The sequence below is a fragment of the Petaurus breviceps genome, unplaced genomic scaffold (assembly GCF_028583685.1).
Source record: "Petaurus breviceps papuanus isolate PSGF00001 unplaced genomic scaffold, PetGlider_PUasm1.0 90977, whole genome shotgun sequence".
Classification (NCBI taxonomy): Eukaryota; Metazoa; Chordata; class Mammalia; order Diprotodontia; family Petauridae; genus Petaurus; species Petaurus breviceps.
Window position 1 is genome coordinate 17,820,319 of NW_027187391.1, and position 19,818 is coordinate 17,840,136.

Consider the following 19,818-nt stretch of genomic DNA (forward strand, 5'->3'; position numbering starts at 1 on the left):
ATCTCAAAGCTGTTATCAAGTTCAAAACACTAGCTGGCAATGAGTTTAAAATGACAAAACTAGAGGTATTTTGTTAAAATCAAAGGCTATTTAACTGTGCCAGGAACGTAAGGATAACAAAGTGTTTTACTTTGTACTGAATAAGATGCTCCCTGAGCTTTGCCTGTGGTGAGAATTTCCTCAAAGAGGTAAAATTGCTCATACTAAATATAAATGGTTTATATTCTTTACTTCAGGGACATGTGAATTACAGCAAATATTATACATTTCTATTGCCAAGAAAGTATATGCTGTTGGCCAAATGTTAATTTGCTACAAAATTTTGCTGATTACTCCAAACATTTCATTGACCTTATATATGCAGATAAATGATTTCTAACTCCCTTTTGAACATGTATATTTTTTCCTTTAGGTCTGGACATGTGATTTTTTTTATCATAGTAGAGACTTTCAGTGGGGAAAATGTCTCTACCAATTCAAACCAGCAATTTATAGTCTTAGAAAAGAGCCTTGGGTACTCAGAAATTAAATGACTAACTACCTATTATAGCATAGCTAAGATGTGTCAGAGGAAGGATTTGAACCAATGCTATCCACAATACATCACTTTGGCTGTCTTTTACATATTAAAATACAGTAAATATATCCTATTTAAATATACACAATTTAAAATGTGTCTCTTGAAGGCTTATTATAGATTTCCACATGAAGAAAAAAAGATCAGGAAGAACGTATTGCTTACCTGACATGTATCACAACGAAGTCCTTGAACATTGGGTCTACATTCGCATTGCCCTGTCTTTGTATGGCAAACCTCTGAGAATGAGCCATTAAGGTTACAGCGACATGCTACAAAGGGAAAAAGAAATTTCTCATTCAGATCCTCCAATATGGGAATTCCCTACCAAACTGCTTTTCCCCTCACCCTGTCCTTCAGTCCTACAACATTCCAGCAACCACTGGGATAGCCAGTGGGGAGGGAGACTGACCACAACCAGGGCCATCTTCTTAGCCTAGCGGGTTGATTACTTGGTTAACAACTTTCATTCCTTCTGAAGAGATGAAGGATCATCATGAGATGAAAAGCACCATCTTTGTTGACACTTCCTTCTAAAATCCTATAGGCCTGACTATCTGACCTGCCTCTATGCTTTGCAGTCTCCTGGTACTGCTATCCTACTTACTTATAACCCCTAAGGAATCTAGGCCTTCCCATCTGTACCATCACCAAACCCATAAGGCTATCTTTCTCAAAGAGAATGCGAACTCCTTGATAGCAAGGACTATCTCACTTTTTCTATTTGTATCTCCGGCACTTCACACACACATAGTGCATTCATTCATTACTTTCTGGACATCTAGAAATGTGTACATTCTTGATACCACCACCATGACTATTACTTATTGTTACTGTTTTGACTTTAAATAGTAATTTGCACATTTAAAAGTGCCCTTTCCTACTTCATCATAGTTCTGAGCATGCCATTTCCATGATCAAGAAGGTTCAGTGGCTTCCTTTCATCTCCAGGAAAAAAATACAAACACTGCTAAATGTTCGACATTTAAAGGCCTTTACAGTCTTGCTCCAATTTATCTTTGCAGATTAAACCCACGCTATTCCCCCTCATGTACTCAACAGGATGGCCAAGTTCTTCCCCATAGGATGGCATATTTTACTTCTTTTTAGAATCTCTAGCTTTTTTCTCTGTTTCCTCCTATCAGAGGTCTTTCTGATTTGCCCTCTTATTAATGCTGTCTCCCACTCCAAGAATATAACTTTTTACTTTTGTGTATCAACATCGATATCTGCATCTACAGTCATATCCAAAATGTGATTATATGTGTTTGTGTATATCTGTGTGTATTTGTATATGCATTTATACAAATGCACAAATATATACATATACAAAACATATACACATACATACACATATAAATATATACATGTGCATGTCTGTATGTAAATGTGTGTGCATGTATGTGCATGGTGGCATAGTAGATAGAGCACTGTGGCTTGGAATATTGAAAGCATCTCCATGAGTTCAAATCTGACGTTAGACACTTTCTAGCTGTGTGACCTTGGGCAAGTCACTTAACCCTATTTGCCTCAGTTTCCTCATCTCTAAAATGAACTAGATAAGGAAATGGCAAACCACTCCAGTATCTTTGCCAAGAAAACCATAAATGGGGTCATCAAGAGTTGAATATGACTGAAATGACTGAACGGCACTGAGTCATGTAGTAGTGAAAAGTACAAGAACTGAAGTAATGATAATAATGGCAAGAATAGTAATAATAATAATAATAAATCTAGTACTTATATAGCATTTTAAGATTTGCAAAGCACTTTACACATATTAGCTTATTTGAGAAATATGAATTTGAATTTGTGATGGCAATTGTAAATATGCTGGCATAGTGCTCAATCACAAAATATAACAGGCTCTCCATATAAAAGATAGAAGTGAAACATTTATTCAGACACTAGAAAACCAAATCCCAACACCAGGAAACTGAATACATCATAGCAACATAGAAATTAATACACCATAACACAGCAGAGAGCCATATCGTCCTTTAGCCTTCCCACAAACAAAACTCACAAGCCTAGCTGTCACCCTGGGTGCGTCTTCTCCTCCCACTGCCTCTAACTGCTCTGACTGCCAGCTTCCTGTGGGCTCTGCTCCACCCTTCAGCAAACTCTTCCCACCACAGGCTCCACATGATTACATTCAGCCTGTTGAGGGCAAGGAAAATCTTCAAAGCAAGAAAGGTCTTCACATTCCATTAGGCTTATCAAGGGAGATGGCAGATCCTCAAATTTCCATTACCATTACAGAATCTCAGATATGAGACATCACTTATTTCATCCTGGACAAGTCATTTAGCCTCAGAGCCTCAGTTTTCTGCTCTGTAACAAAGGGATAACAATATTTGTTACAGAACTATTCCAAAGCTCACATTGAAGAATGTATGTAACGCATTTTGAAAATCTAAAAGGACAGGGGCAGTTAGGTGCTCAGTAAATAGAGCTCCGGCCCTGGAGTCAGGAGGACCTGAGTTTAAATGTGATCTCAGACACTTAACACTTATTAACTGTGTGACATTGGGCAAATCACTTAACCCCAATTGTCCTGCCTTCCCCCCTCCAAAAAAAAAAGCAAAAAAAATCTGAAAGGATAGCATGAATTATTATTGATAAATTAAATTTATTGTTTGACCAACTATAGTAATTGTTAATCCCTATGCATTCCCTACCCTATCTCACCTCTGTAAGCTTTGCTACAAAAGACATCAAAATGGCTTTTTCAAAAAATCTCTGCCTTTTTAAATCATACTTACCATCCAAGGCCTAATTCAAAAGTTGTATGAAGCCTTCCTTTATCTCCCAGCAAGAAATGAGCTCTTCCTCCTCTGAATTCCCCTGACACTGTGTAACTCTTTGGTATTGCCCATCAGAGTCTATTATGAGCTACAACTTTATGCAAATACCTTCTATCTTCTGTTATTTTTGAGCTCCTTGAAGGGCAAACTCCACAGTGTGTTATATAGAGTGTCCTCAAAGTGTCAATGAAATTTTAAGCTTTAATATTTTAAATAGCTTATTTAAGCTATTAAGAATATTAAATAGTTTAGAACTTCATGGAGACTTTTGGGACACACTGTATGTAAGGAAGTTATAGGGGGTACGGATGATAAATTCACATGATAAATTGAGATGCCAGTTTAATATTCAGGTGTAGATGTCGAAGAATTAGTTGGAAGTATGGGACTGAAGATGAAGGGAGAGATTTGGGCTTGGTATGGGGATAGAAATGACAGCTGGATCTATGATGTCATTGAGAGCACCAACTCTCAGAGGAGGAAATACCCTCTCCTAAAGCAGACTGGCCTCTTCTAAGCAATCTAAGCCTTGAAGGGTTGCCTAGAGCACCAGGATGTTAAGTGACTTAGTCACGGTCATACAGCCAACACGTCACTTCTATGGAGCACTCAGATTTGTGGTGCATTTTTCATCATGATCACCTTATAAGTTAAGTAGTGAAAGGCTGTCTGTTGTTGTTTATCTTTCATTCTTAAAGAGGACCATGACATCAGGGAGGTGATTCATAACAGTCAAGTGAACTGAAGGAAATGGCAAACCACGCCAGTTAAGGAGGGCTGTGCAAAGTCACCAGCCTCACTTTCTCCTCTGGGTCCAGTAGCAAGACATAGATCAGCTTGATACATATCAGATAGACATATAGATATCTGGATATGGCCCTGGATGCAGTGGGAAACTGGTCTTCTTAAGCTAACATTATACCAATAAGGAATCTGAGGTTCAAAGTAAGGTGACTTGACTTAGGTCACATGGCTATTTAGTGTCTGAGTTAGAATTTGAACCCAGGTCTCTCCATATGTCACTGTACTATATTACTAATTTTCCTAATCAATTCCCTTCAATTATGTCTTTTAAGTATTCTCTAGTTCTTTGTTCAGGTTTCTTATTCTCCTATCTTTGTTTTTTTCCTGTCTTGTGGGAATGAAGGGGATTTAACAAATATTTATTAAGTGCATACTAAGCTGTATTAACTGAGGCTGCAAGGTGGTTCAGTGGTTAGAGCACCTGGCCTGGAGTAAGGAAGATTTGAGTTCAAATCCAGCCTCAGACATTTATTAGCTGTGTGCTGGATAAACCACTTACCCCCATTTGCCTCAGTTCCTCATCTGTAAAATAGAAACACATCAGAGAAGGAAATGGCAAGCCACTCTAATATCTTTTGCTAAGAAAACCCCATGAACTTTGTCCAATGGGTTACACAGAGTTGGACAGGACTGAAAGACTGAACAACAGCAAAGCTGTGCTAAGCACTTGGGACATAACGACAAAAAATAAAATAGTTCATGTCCTCAAGGAACTTACATTCTAATGGAGGTGAATCATATTTTAGAAAATATTCCAGGATTATACAATAGATTTGGACATTTGCATCACTTGTCATTTTTATTCTATAGACTTTCTAATGTCTTGCCTTTCCATAAAATAATAAAGTACGTTGGGATACGTAATAGTCTGGAACAGGGAATAACCTTTTTTCCCCCCAAACTTTCTTTATATAATGCTAGCTATCACTGTCCTAAGAAAGACACAGGCAAAGAGAGTATACTTGGCAAAAGCCTTCCCTGAATGCTTCCTCCTCAAAATCTTCTCTTTCTCAGAGCATTTTTCCAGGTTTCCTCTTTTCCTTCATCATCTCCTGCTATGTGTTCTCCTTGGCTCCAGCTCCCATAGTTCAGTTGGATAGAAGATAGGGTGAAGTCAGGCTCTACCAAAAGCTAATATGTGCTCAAAATCACTTTTGCCTTTACTTTTACTCTGGTTTTAAACATTGGCCTTTAAGATTATTATGGGCTTAGTAGAATTAGAGAACTGCCAGGGAATTTAGAAGGCACCAAATCCAATCCTCTTAATTTTACAGATGATAAAACCAAGGATTAGAGAAAGATTAAGTGATTTCTTCCAGGTAGCACTACAAACCCATAAAAGAAGTGGGATTAGACCCCACTTCTCCTAGGTTCTAATTCAGTCTACCAAACTGAAATTCTAGCAGGGAAAGCTTTTCTCCTGGCAACAACCTATATTTATCATTGCATTTTATTAATTTCTATTAAATATTTTGCTTCTCACCTGAGAATTCAATATTAGTCTGAATTCTTACAATGAATTCTCCTTGTCTTATTTCCCATAAATTTGATGTGACATTTTAATTGATCACTTCCTTCTAGTTAATTCAGAATAGTTTTTAAGTATAAGAATAACACCTTATTCCAGATGTCCTAGATGACAACCATGTAACTTTGAAATCAGATATATTAAAGAGACATTATAGTGCCAGTTGTCATAATAAAGTTTACTGACAAATGAGAATGAAGTATGTTAAAGTAAAAGTTAAGTGTGCTAAAAATAAGGTAATAGGGAATAAGCCTTATAGTTTTCACTCTTAATTTATAAATCTGAATTTATTAATATGTGTGTGCATAAGCATTCATTGCATCTAAAAATTAGAGTGTTCTTTTTACTTTAAAATTTTATGTAAGTTTCTTAATTACAGTGGTCCAATATCTGTATGAATACCTAAACAAGAAAAATCATTGGAAAGTAACTATAGAATGTCAGGTCTATTTTTTTCTTACATTAAATAATACAAAAAGAAATTTGTTAGATAAATATGACAGTGACTCATTTTCAGCATTTTGGAAAGTGCCCAAATCAATGAAAAGTATTTTTTCTTTTAGAAAGTGAAAGGAATTTTTTTTAATGAAAGAAGATGTTATGGTTTGACATGAATAAAATATAAAACATTAAAATAAACATGTAGATCATTGGTTGCAAAATAAAATTTCATGAAATACATTTTTGTTCAGTTATGTCTGACTTTTCATAATCCTCTAGACCACAGCATGCTAATGCTGTCCATAGGGTTATCTTGGTAAAGATACTAGAGTAGTTTGCCATTTCATTCTCTAGAGGATTAAGGTAAACAGAGGTTAAATGACTTGCTCAGTGTCACACAGAAATATTTTGGGGGGAATACAAATAACTTTCTCTTTGGGAGTCTGGCAAGTGGGAAAGGTAGGGCTATTGTCATCATACAATACATCAAAATTCACTATTAAAAATGAAAATGTGTTTACTTATGCTAATTTTTCATTTTTAGTTATGTTTTTTCCTAATCCCCCTTCCTGATCCCAATTCTATCGTATATCCATATGGTGATACTGTATGCCTTTGAAAAGGTACAATAATGGCCCATTCCTGGAGTTGTGGTTTTCACATCTTTGTAACCCACAACTGTTTTTGGAGTGCCTAAAACTTCATGCTACACATTAGACCTTCACCACAACAAATTGTATGGAAGATTTCCCCCCATGTTTGCTTTTAATTTTAAGATCAGAAGAAGAAAAATTAAGTTGGAGAAGGGGAAAAAAGTGGTTGCTAAAGGATCAATATGGTTAACAGTTAAATTATGACTGCTACCAATAATCACTATTCAGATTGATCAACTTTTGTGATTTACTAAGAAATTCCAGTCTATGGGGCGGCCAGGTAGCACAGCGAGTTAGAGCACCGGCTCCAGTGTCAGGATTGACCTGGAGATCGAATCCCAGGCTCAGACACTTAGCACCCACCCAGAAACACCTGGCCGTGTAACCTTGAGCAAGTTACTTAACCCCAATTGCTTAGGGACGGCCAGGTGGCTCAGCGAGTAAGACCACCGGCTCCAGTGTTGGGACGACCTGGAGATCGAATCCTGGGCTCAGACAATCAACACCACACCCAGAAATAACTGGCCCTGTAACCTTGAGTAAGTTACTTAACCCCGATTGCTTAAGAAAAAAAAAAAATTCTAGTCTATCATCAAGTTCTTACTCAAGGCACTGTCGTTCTTGCCAGAAAATTGTTATATAGTATATGCTTATCTGTTTATTGATTTATAATTTTATCAGTTGAAAAATTCCCAGTAGACAAACCCCTTCTACCAGTGCAAACCACAAACTCATCTGTTATTTATAATCCTAGTTTCCATGAGCACCGAAAGAGATTAAATGATCTGCCCTTGAAAACATAGCCATTTTGTGTCAGCAGCAGGATTTTAATACTGGTCTCCTTAACTTTAACTAGGCTGGTACAGTGGATAGATAAGTACCAGGCTGAAGGCAGGAACACCTGAATTCAAATCTGACCTTAGACAATGGCTGTATAGCACTTCTTAAAGCACTTAACCTCTGTTTTCCTTAGTTTCATCATCTATAAAATGGGGATAATAATAGCACCTATTTCCCAGCGTTGTTGTGAGGATCAAATGAGATAATATAAATGTATAGCACAGTCTCTCACACATAATGCTAAACAAATATAATTATTATTATTCACTATGACAGGCTTGTTTTGTTGTGTGTGTGTGTGTGTGTGTGTGTTTTTAAGCATATTGGTTATTATTTCTTAGGAGAGGTATCTAACTGCAGATACTGGGTACTTAGAAACTGGTACACCAAATAAGATTCTAACTGTCATAAAAACCTGATGCTCACCTCTAAACAGAGAGGGAGGATAAAGAGGCTTCTTAATGGTTATTGGAATGCATTCCTTGCTACTGTTTGAATGCTTATAGGAGAGTGACCACTAGGTGGCGGTGCAGCAACATAGTCCAACATTTAAAACCATTTCCTTTTAGTGCACTCTCTATGACCCAACTAGAGAATTTATAAGGTTTCTTTCTACATGATTAATTTGGGGATGCTTTGGGGTCACCGCCATATGTATCTGACTTCTGATTATTATGGCAGCTGCAAATTGACAGTGATTTCATTAAACAATAATGTGTCACTCTAAAAAGGATGTTTGTGTTTACCCAAACAAGACCCATCTTACAAAATTATAAATTGCCTCTGTATTCTATACCTCTTGTCATTTTCATATATAAATGATAAGGTCATATTAACAAGAATTTTTGCCCATAAATACTTAAATGGATGATAATGACAAATAAGCCAGTATTTGTAAACTTATGGCTAAACATGTAATACCAATTTGGGTAGAATATTGGCAAAGTCACACACAACCTTTTGTTCATAACTCTAAGATACAGGACTAAGCTAAGACATAGATTTGTTATTTTAATGAAGAACCTAAGCTTTGCTTAAAGTGCCAGAATATTAAAATATTGACTGGGCTTGAGGTTTCAGTGCTGAAATTCAAGGTCATGAAATTCATACTTTTCAAAATTTAGAACATGATGATTTCCTAGCAGGTAAAAGATATAAATGTTCTCACTAAATACAAATCATGTGTTTGAATCAAATGATGACAGTTGACAAATGAAGCAAAACTGGAACCTACTAAATTAATTTACTAATTGTCATTCCTTACTTGGGCTTCAGCCCATGCTTGTCCCAATGATATTCAAATCACACTTAAAAAACACATATCCATTTAAGAATGTTTTAGCTGAGAAGCAAACCCAGGAACAGAACAAAAATTACCAAATGAGTATTCTATAGAGTATAAACTTAAGTGTGTGTATTATATGGAACTGATCAGCTACTTTAAGATATAATACATCAATTCTGTGAGGAGCAACAATGGTTCAGGACTTACGCTGACAGTTCTTTGCATCAACTGCATCTCCAAAATATCCGTCAGCACAGCGCTCACAATAGCGGCCTGTTGTACCTGGCTTACATATCAGACAAGAGCCAGACAAGCTGTCACAGCTGCCCGGGATGGAGAAGTCAAGGTTGTCATTGCATTGGCATGGCTGACATGATCCTCCAGGTACAGAAGGTTGTCCAAAATAGCCTTCTGCACACCTAAGGCAAAAGATTCAATCTGTCAGAATTCTTTGGGACTCATGAAACCCCATCAGCAAAAGTGTTTACACATTTGTCATGATACTAATCTCTCAAGATAATATGATGTTCTTTCAAGTATTTCTTTCCCCTCCTCCCCCCAAATGCAAGTTTCTTTTATTCTTTTTTATTTTAAAATTTGTAACTGTGGTATAGATACCACATGATATCCTGGCAGTTCAACCGGTAATTAGATTTCAGCAGGGGGAAAAAATCCCCCAAACCTTGACACTTGTGCTGAAGACGAGACAAAAGCATAATAAGAAATCTGTCTAGTGGTTCTCCAGAGGAATTCAAGTCCAGGTTGGAAAGCCTTTGTATTACAACACATTATATGTAGCTCCTGAACTGGTTGCTTTTCTGTACTAATATACAAGGCTCGCCTTCTTTTCTCCCCAGTATGAACTTGTTATGAGAATTCAGGTTAAAAATATAGAAGTAGAAATTTAAGGGAATACTTAATATAAAAAGTGTAATTAGAAGTATGTTGATAATTATTTAGGATGGGGAGGGGGTAGAGATTGTGGAAACCTATGAGAGTGAAATTTGTCCCTATGTCTGTGCATCTCCCTTTCTAGGGAAAATATCTGTTGGAGACTCTGCTCTGGGTCTATATGGGATCCTGGTGAAGTGGAATGTCTCAGGTACCAGAAAACACCACTATATACTTTTTAATAATCTAGAAATCCATATAGGTAGATGGTAGGTTTTCCCTTTGTTTAAGAGTATGTTCCATTTGGCACAATAATGACAAAAATCAGAAGGTTGTTCTTTTTTTTTTAAGGCACAGATCTTAATAAATTACAGTATTATATTTTCCCCTGATCAAAGCACTCTATAAAGCTTGCTCTTTAATGTGGCAGATTACCAGTATTTATTCAAAAAGTGCTTATGTAGATAGGACCCATTTATATTCTGGTCTGCTTTCCCTCTCATTACATTTACTCATACTTCATACTTGCTCATGTTCTCAGACTGAGGGAGAAGAGAAGTAGGGAGAAGAAAGAGGAGGCAGAAATAAGAGAAAGTAGAAAGTTTTCTGTTTCTGAGCAATACAGACACCCATGTCATCCTATGGGACTGTAGCACAGCAATGGTCAAAAAATATAATGGAAAAAGATGAAGAAAATAATTTTCTCCAAGTAATATATTGTTTTTCAAGGCAGTTCAGACACATATAATAGCTACTGTTTTGTAAGATTAGAAAGACTACTTTCAGGAAAAGAGTTGAGTACATTTTTATTTGAGTTATATCAGGCGCCCTCTCAGGGTAAATTCATAACAATTTAATGAGCACCACGAATGACCTAATAATTAGATTTGTACTTACCAACTCTAATATTAATTGTAATTCAAAAAATAAATGCTAAAGAGAAAAAAGACAATGAAACCTAATTTTGTGCAAATATTTTTGGCAGACAGTTGCCACCAACAAATATTACTTGTTACTTCTTTTTAAAGATGGTTTATATAAAGTAAAATGGAGTATATAAGCTATCTTTTTGTATTCATTGGATTGCCTCACATGCATAAAATACTGTGAGGATTAAATGAAATAACATACCCTGGAAACTTTGAAACCTTATGATTAGATGAGTAGAAAAGCATCAATTAAATGCTTCCTGTGCACTGGGCACTATGCTAATCACTTGGGATATAAATACAAAACAGCCTGCCCTCAAGGAGCTTATATTTTATTTGAAGGAGATAATGCATGCAAGAGAGAGTAGTTGCCTGTACCCACATAAGGTAGTTTTGGTCCGCAGAATCAAAGAGATGGTGAGTAGAAGCATAGAGCAATGTACCACACAAATAATCCCAATGTAAGAGGTGGAAGGGGTCTATGGGGGGAGGGGAAGAGGGAGGAAGTTTTAAATTATTATTATTGTCATCATTCCTTCAGAAGGAGGCATTTAATCAAAACACCAGGAAGGTCCAAATGAATTATCACCCACATTTTTCTTGCTTTGTTTGACATTTGGAATTTATCATCATATCCACATAGCTTTATATTTCATTTTGTTTACTATAAATAAATGGATTTTGCTCCAGTGGAATGAGGATATATCAAAGATAATTATTATAGTCAACTAAAACCCATTACTTTCAGTTCACTTCCCTCAAAATGACTCACTGCCCCCTGGAGAGATGACATTATTTAACAAGGTCTGGGAATTCTTCTTAACAAAGGTCCCAATTAATATAGTGCAAATTTCTTCCACAATAGCAGAAAACTCATTCCAGGGAGAAAATGGCCATAATTAAACAGATTAATATGTAAGTCAGAAGCAGCACCTATGCCTTCCAGAGGGTTTGGTTGTATGACATTTAAGCAAAAATTATGAATAGACATGATAGTTAATTCATATCACACTTCAGTGAAAAACTCTATTCACTACTGACACTTTTTAGAAGACTTTTATTAGCTGTCTTATAGTATTCTTGGAGTCATACAAAGAAAAAATTCCCTAAGGAGTAGAAAAATGCTTCCAAGATCTGTGAACAGTATACTGTTCATCATATAAATCTTAATGATAACAGTGCCTAATTCTGTGATATGTTTAGATTCAATAATTAGCAGTAGTCTAAATTACAGTCTTCTAGATCCTTCCAGATTTTCAAACCTGCACTCCGTAAATATGGCATCAAGAATTCCAAAACAATTATTCACATTCAACACAGAGTAAGGAAATTACTTCTGAAGACTAGGATTTGGGGCTGGAATTGCACTGGATAGTCAACTACCACTGATTACTTCCACATTGTTTTCCTCTAAGTCAATTGGAAAATATTTGGGAAGAGATGAATGAAGAATAGAACATGAGGTAGACAAAATCGATTTCTTCCAATAGCAAAGAATATTGCCTAGGAAGATGATATTCACCAGTATCTGATACTCTACAGGAAAAGAGGCAGAGAATATGTGGAATTAAAGTACCTTAGCAGTAACAGGGAACTTAGAAATTAGCACTGTGCCTGGTACATAGCAGGAATTTAAAAAATACCACATACTCCCTTCCCTCCTTTGCTATACTGTTCATTACACAGTGAGGAAACAAGCCCAAAGAGATGACCTGACTTACCAAATGAGTTAATGGCACATTCAAATTTCCAAGTCATATTATAGTGTTATATATATATATATAATATTATATATCACATATAATATTATTTTATATATTATATAGGAACTATGTATGTCTCCTATATAATATTGTCTCTTCCATCGTCCAAATAGAGGGAAAGAACATGAAACTCAAGAGAAAGCAATGTCACTGATGTCATTGTTATTACTGATGCATTCTTATGCTGTGCCCTCATTCTGGGTAGACTCATCTGTCAAAAAACCTACTGTCCATGTTGATAGTCCAGAGATAATTAAATATTAACTTTCGGTCTTCTGGTTCCCTAGGCAAAATGGAAAAGCACTCATATGGGCTCTTTTCTCTGAGGGTCTACATGTTCAGTGACAAAATTCCCAGAACTATTTCCCCTACAAGTTTCAATTGGATCAGTTAGCATCCTGTTGCTCTACACCATGATATAATCCCATTATATGGGCTACGATATGAATGACTGTCACTGATGTCTCAATTACGTATTGAGCTTGCTACCAAGACTACCTACAGCCAAAGTTGATTTTCTACCATTACTCTTGTTTCCTAGTTGCTATTCCATCCCCTCCTCTCTGGCACCCACACTGAGTTCAAATTATTAATAGAAGAGCAAAGTCATTTTGTTGCCCCTCCTTGAGAAAAGCTGGCTTTTCTACTCACTTAGCCAAGTTGAATTTCACCAAAAGTAGCAAATGGTAACCCCCCTTGCTGCAATCGTTCCTGCTTCTTGTCCATGAGATTATGATTACTTCTGAACATTAGTTACTTAATTGTGCCAAAAGAACTTTTTTTTTGTAGTTCAAGTCAGTTTCTCTTTGGGATTCTAGGCCTCTTTTCTACCTAGTTCAAAATACTGGCACAGTTTGAAAATTTTTCTTTTAAGGTTTAGAAATTGTTTCCTCATTGAGAAAGGAATTAGTATGAACGAGTGAGAAAAGCGTGGAAGGGTCTTGAACAGATTTAATGGCCTCAAAGGAACAGATGAGCTATCATTTTCCAATTGCTTTAAAAAAGTGGGTGGGGTGAGGTGGAAGGGCCACGATTTTGATATAAGCTGCTCCTGGCATGGCAATTACCTGTTCATTTGTAACGGGAAGAAACACTCACATCTTTCACTTTTATTGTTCATTTGACTTTTACAGTTACTGACCTACAGTTTTTTCCTGTATTTCACTTCAATTAAAATCTAATTTACTTTAATCCTGGCCTTATCACTAATGTACAGAATATGCCAGATCCCCAAATCACACCTGTTGCTTGGGCAGGTAACATTCAGCGTCTTGCATCAACCAGTTTTTATTGGTGTACTTCCTGGGTGATTTATTCCTACAATTGGTAACTTCAGGGACCTCAGTTGAAACAGGGACAACAATTTGCAAGGCAGACAGGAAATGATAGGCAAGAATAGCCCTTAGCAAGATCAGTCCTGGTGATTATAGGGAGTTGACTGGCTCTCTACTTCCAGAAGGTATAGGAAAGGAGCCTATTTCAACTATGATGATGTGGACATGGAAGTGGTGCTTGGTAATTTACCAAAGGCAAGAACATAATTTATAGACAGGCCTTTCTCCATGTGATTTTTTTCCTTCATAATGGATTTTTAAGAGAAGGAAACCATAGAAAATTATGTCTAAACCACCATTGGAAAAATAAAGACTAGTAAAACTTTTGACTAAAGAGTTCTCCTGCGGAAAGCATACATCAGCCAGAATGATAATATTGTCTTGGGAATAATTAGAACAACATATAAATCAGATGAAAAATTACATTTTTAACTCTATATTAATTTGTAAAAAACAAACAAATCCCAAACCCAGTAATAGTAAGTCATGGGCCATTTGATGAATTGGGCTCTAAACTTTCAAGTCATATTTTAAGGACAAGAAAACTAATTATGAAAGATTAAAAAAAAAAGTACTGATGGAAGAACCTTAAAATATATTCCTTCCACTTGGGAAATACTTTCTGGATACAATAGGTTAATGCATAACCTTTAAGAATAAAACATTTATCAAATATTCTTTGAAGGAATAGAGATTTATAGAGCAATTTACAGAGAATGAATAAACTATAAAAAATGTACTGCATTTGTTTGACAAGTGTGAGGAGGAACTTAATTTCATTTCACTGAACATTGCTGAAGTTTTTTTTCTTCCCCTTTTACTGGGGAGTGCAAAGAATGACAATACCTGTTGTTTTTAAAGTCCCCAAGGTAGACATCACTCAGAAAGGCAGTGTGGTGCTTGCTTACCTCTCACAGCGTGGTCCTGTGTACCCGACAGGGCATTCATCACATATCAATCCCCGACTCCAGTCTAAGTGGCACGTTGGACTGAAGCTATGTTGTTGTAGTTGTTGTTGGGTGAGAACAAGGACAAAGAAGAAACAGAGAGACAAAATCATTAGCGGCAGAGTTTTCATCCCTCTTCCCATGGGACAACAGGAGATGGGCAGGTCATCGTGGGTTCACAGATGGGGATTAGAGTCTGGCCAATAGAGGATGAAATGGTATTGCTATTTCTGCAGACACGAATATAGCACAGCGGAGGGCAGTATCCCTATGACATGTTATTATGTGACTAGACTCAGCCGAGTCCGTGATCACCAATAACAAGCAGGAATGTACAGCTGCCTTTTTAGGGACCCTTAAGGCCTGGAAAAACACAAGGCCATAGATTTTTCTCACTAGCTAAATCCCTTTGAACACAAAGTGGTGCAATTTGATTTATTAGATAGTTTGGACAACTCTGTGTATCTGCTATAGTGTGTGTGTGTGGAGAGGAGGTGAGGTTGTCTCTTTTACCATATGCAGAATGATGCATCATTATGCCTGTGTATGTACATGTGAAAATGTTCACAAATTCACTCTCATACATGTGTATTCAGTACTAGGAAATATTTTTAAGAGAGATTAAGAAGACATTTCTGCCTTAACTTTTAATAAATTGAATATCGGAAAGAGAGCTATTAATCCTTCTCCCATCCTCTTCTCCCTTAAATAGATTTATTCTTATTTTTTATGTGACAGGACAATTCAATAATGACTGCATGGCTCAATGGCCTAAAGAAATGACTTTAAACTCAGAACTAAATCATCATCTTAGTTTTGCCTCTGATTATTTGGGTGAACTTAAATAACATCTTAATGCTTTTGCTCCAATCTCCAATAATATTAAAAAAATGATTTTCAGATTTACCTTCAAAGCAATGTCTCCATGTTTAAATCATGAAGCTATTTTTAGCTAAAACAAAATATTGCATAAGGATTCAAATAATTAAAGTGGAAGAAAATTTGATTGTTTTTACAAGACAGTTCAGGATTCTCAGATTGAGAAGAAGCAGGTAAAGGTATACAGTTTATTGACTGGAAGCTCTGAGTGCTAGTAAAAAGCTACACAGGCTTCATTAATGATAGTAAACAACAGTACCGAAGAATGAATATGAAGATATTTCAATGAACCTGTAACCATTCAGTGGGAATATACTCTCTCCAATGGCACAGAATGCATTCCATCTACACCTTCTTTTCCTTTGCAAATTCTTGTCAATGACCTCCCATAAATCCTCCACAAGGCTCTGTTTAATGTATTGGTATTCCTCTAGATTTGTAGATTTTGAGTGGGTACAAATGAAACACACAGATTTTTCATTGGTTTCCTCTCACTTTAATGGTAATGGTAATTTGAAGCTCTTTCCTGCCCCTTAATAAGCCAAAGGGAATTTGAAGATCTTCCCTGCCCCCTAATAGGTCAAATGTAATCACATGGAGCTACGGTGTGAGGAGTTTGCTGAAGGGTGAAGCAGAAACCACAGGAATTTGGGAGTCTGAGCAGCTAGATGGTTGGAGAGAGAGGACAACAGATAAGCAGACAGCTGATTTCTGAGTGTTGGTTTGTGGGAAGGTTAAAGGATGGTGTGACTCTCTGCTGTGTTATGGTGTATTAACTTCTATGTTGCTATAATTGATTTGGTTTCCTGGTTTTGGAATTTGGTTTTCTGGTATCTGAATAAATGTTTTGCTTCTATCTTGTATAGGGAGAGTCTGTTATATTTTGTGATTGAGAACAATGCCAACATATTTACAGTCACCACTGGTGCTGTGAATATTGTGTTGGTGCTACACACTCCCATTATATGATTGACCCACCTCCCTTTCTTGTCATATATATTTACAATCTTTCACTTTCATTTACCTGCACAATTCTTCATTGGTAATATGCTGAAGTTTACCTATGCTTACCACATGCCTTGAGTGACATACACATTTAATTCTTTCGAGCCTGTGATATTTCCTGCTTCAGAGTTATATATAGCACTATCAGGTATCTATTGGTATTAAAAAGATGGTCCTTTATTGTAGAGAGGACAGTTAGGGTTATTAAAAGTACTGATGAATTTCCAAAGCCCACCCATCTTTTCCCATCAATTCTTGTCCTACTTCATTGGCCCTCTACAGAGCCTGTCCAAGATATATACTGATAAACTATATGAAAGGACTGTCCATCAAATTGCTTATCACAGTCTAGACAACAGGCATTCTTCATTACTTGATTTTCCTGTGTGAGTAGTTAAGTAAAATATTTTGGAATAATTAGGAGCCTCATTCAGGAGCTGTCACAATGTTCTGGGGCTTGGTGCACTCTGCACAATGTCACCTGCAAATAGGAACATTTGGGAGAACTGACCATCCATCAAGAATCACTCTTCCATTTATATTCTGCTGTTTGGTCATTTTTCATGACAATGGCAAACACCTTTCATTAGCATGCGTTTCCCTGCTTTATTTCTCATTTGATATTTATAAGCAGTCATTGAACAAATTTATCTCTGTTGTGTCTCTCAAGGAAGTATGTAAGACTTTAAAATCCACATGTGAGACATATTGTTGGAGAAGAGCCTTTATGGTCAAGTTTTTGCTCTGCCTAATTAAATTATTTTATATTCAAAAACCAATAAGCACAGTGCAATCTTGCATTCTCTCCATCTTTCAGTTACTTATATGCCTGTAATGATGTGGTATGCTCAATTATATAGTTTGCAAAAGACTGTCTGTTCCCTTTCTCATACTTCCATCAAAGATGACCTTTTGGAATACACCCAAGATTATTTATATATATATATATTTTTTTTTTTTTTTACCATGTCTTGAGAACTGAAGTCTCAATAGCCTCAAAACTATGTTTGGTCTAGCACAGCTTCTCTCTGGGTAGACTTTACCTATTTAGTTAAGTTACTGTTCTCATCAGTTTCTTTCCCAGTATTTCTGCTTCCTCATCCCACAGTGTATCAATGGCTATTAATTAGAGTTCCAACATGGTGACTCCACTGCCATTGATGGAGAAAATAGGTATAATAATCTTGAAAAATCGATTCTATTTTTCATTTGTTTGTTGTACACTTTCCATTTTCACCCTTAACTACTTTTGGGATCATGTGACTTAATTGGATCTCCTGCCATTCTTTCTTTAAAAATTTTTGCTACTTTAAAAGATGGTACTGCTTTCCATGTTCACCCTTAACTGCTTTTGGTATCATGTGATTTAATTGGATCTCCTGCCTCTTCCATCAATCACCTGCATTGGATTTAATAGCCAAATCTATATTTTAAATCAATGTTGCCCTGAGTTACCAAATCTTTATTTGGTAAGAATATCAGTTTTTTATTGGTGATAGTTTCTTCTGAGGTCTGTTTTTTTCTTTTGCCTATTTTCAATTTTTTTTGACTCAACAGCATGTTTAAGTAGGTTATATTGGAGTCATTTTAATTGCACACCAAATCTTTTTCTCATTTTTATTCTTTCTTCTAATTTGATATTGATTTTGATGTTTGCTTTCAACAAGTCAATTGACAGACTGTGCACAGCTGATTCAGGAATGATTCCCAAAGCACTAACCGGTCATTTCCTATTTGTTAAGTTAGAATTCATTTCCTTTTTGTGCTGTCATTGAATTATCACTATGTCTAGCACTTGCTGTCCATCTTCTTGAAGAAGGTATTCATGGTAGAAAAAGCCTCCACTTTTGTGGAGACACAACATGGCAAGGGCCTTCATAGGTGCTTGTGGCCCCTGTCTACTCAGCGCCCATAGACAATGAAGACCTGGAAAATAAAGTTCCCCTCGCCAAGGAACTTGACACTCCCAATGATTCAACATTAAGAGTAGATATGATTTGATTCATGGAAATGACACTGCTATCTGCTTTGCCAATGAATCCTAAAGATAATAGGACCTATCCATTTGACCTGAAGCTGAAACCTCTTTCATCATTATCCCCACCTTAGAATGTTTCCTTGAGAATAGTCTTGCTTTTATTTTATATCTTCAAAACTTAGCACAGTGCTTAGTAACTGCTTAAAAGCTGATGTTTCATTCATCTATTTAGCTGCTACACAGTCTAAACCTCTTCATGCTCGTTAGTTTCTTTCTTGTGGGCCATATCAATCAATAAACATTCATTAAGCTACTATTATGTACCTGGCACTGTGCTAAACATTGGGGATACAAAAAGAGGCAAAAGACAGTCCCTGCCCTCAAGGAGCTTACAATCTAATGGGGGAGACAATATGCTACCCACACACACACACACACACACACACACACACACACACACAGAGCAAGCAAAACATACAGGATAAATAGGAAATAATTAACAGAAGGGAGGCACTGGAAATAATAGGGAATGGGGAAGGCTTCCTGTAGAAGGAGGGATTTTAACTGGGACTTAAGGGAAGCCAGGGAAGTGACCAGATGGAGTAGAGGAAAGAGAGTATTTCTAGGTACAAGGGACAGTCAGAGAAAATGCCCAGAGAGAAGAGATATAGTGTCTCATTTACAAAACAACTGAGGAGGCAAGTGACACTGGATTGAAAAGTATGTGTTGGGGAGAAATTGTAAGAAGACTGGAAAGGGAGAAGGGGGTTACCGCTCTCTAAGAACAGAAAGATAATGTATAGCTTGTACTATGGTCTGCAATGGCACAATGGTTCAAGAAGTATTCATGCGGTGGAAAGCAGGAGCGCTTTTCCAGTAAAGTGGCAACTATTATTCTAATGATATCATTCTAACTAATGTCATTTCCAGCAGTATCTTCAAGACACTGGTGTAGAAGTGGTCTGAATACAAACTGTTGTATTCATGGAGGTCAATAGTAGGCAGGATGGGGGATGGAAAGAGGATTTACTTCCTAACTCAATGACAGAATTGCTAGCCTTTACTGATTTGAAAGGAAGAATTTGGCCTGAGCATCCATAGGCTCCAATAATGAAAGCTGACTTCTTATGTTCTTCTAAACTTAGTCTATGGTATAG

The 19,818-nt window shown here is 36.6% G+C and overlaps 1 protein-coding gene across 1 annotated transcript in view; it reads right to left on the reverse strand.

Moving 5' to 3' along the window:
• LAMA2 (laminin subunit alpha 2) overlaps positions 1-19,818 on the reverse strand; it is an 831,335-nt gene that overhangs the window by 281,973 nt on the left and 529,544 nt on the right. The window contains exons 18-20 of the mRNA XM_069077437.1: positions 14,761-14,847; positions 9,143-9,354; positions 743-849 (exon numbers count right to left, since the gene is read on the reverse strand). Coding sequence (XP_068933538.1) covers positions 743-849; positions 9,143-9,354; positions 14,761-14,847 — 406 coding nt within the window. The remainder of the gene's footprint in view (positions 1-742; positions 850-9,142; positions 9,355-14,760; positions 14,848-19,818) is intronic.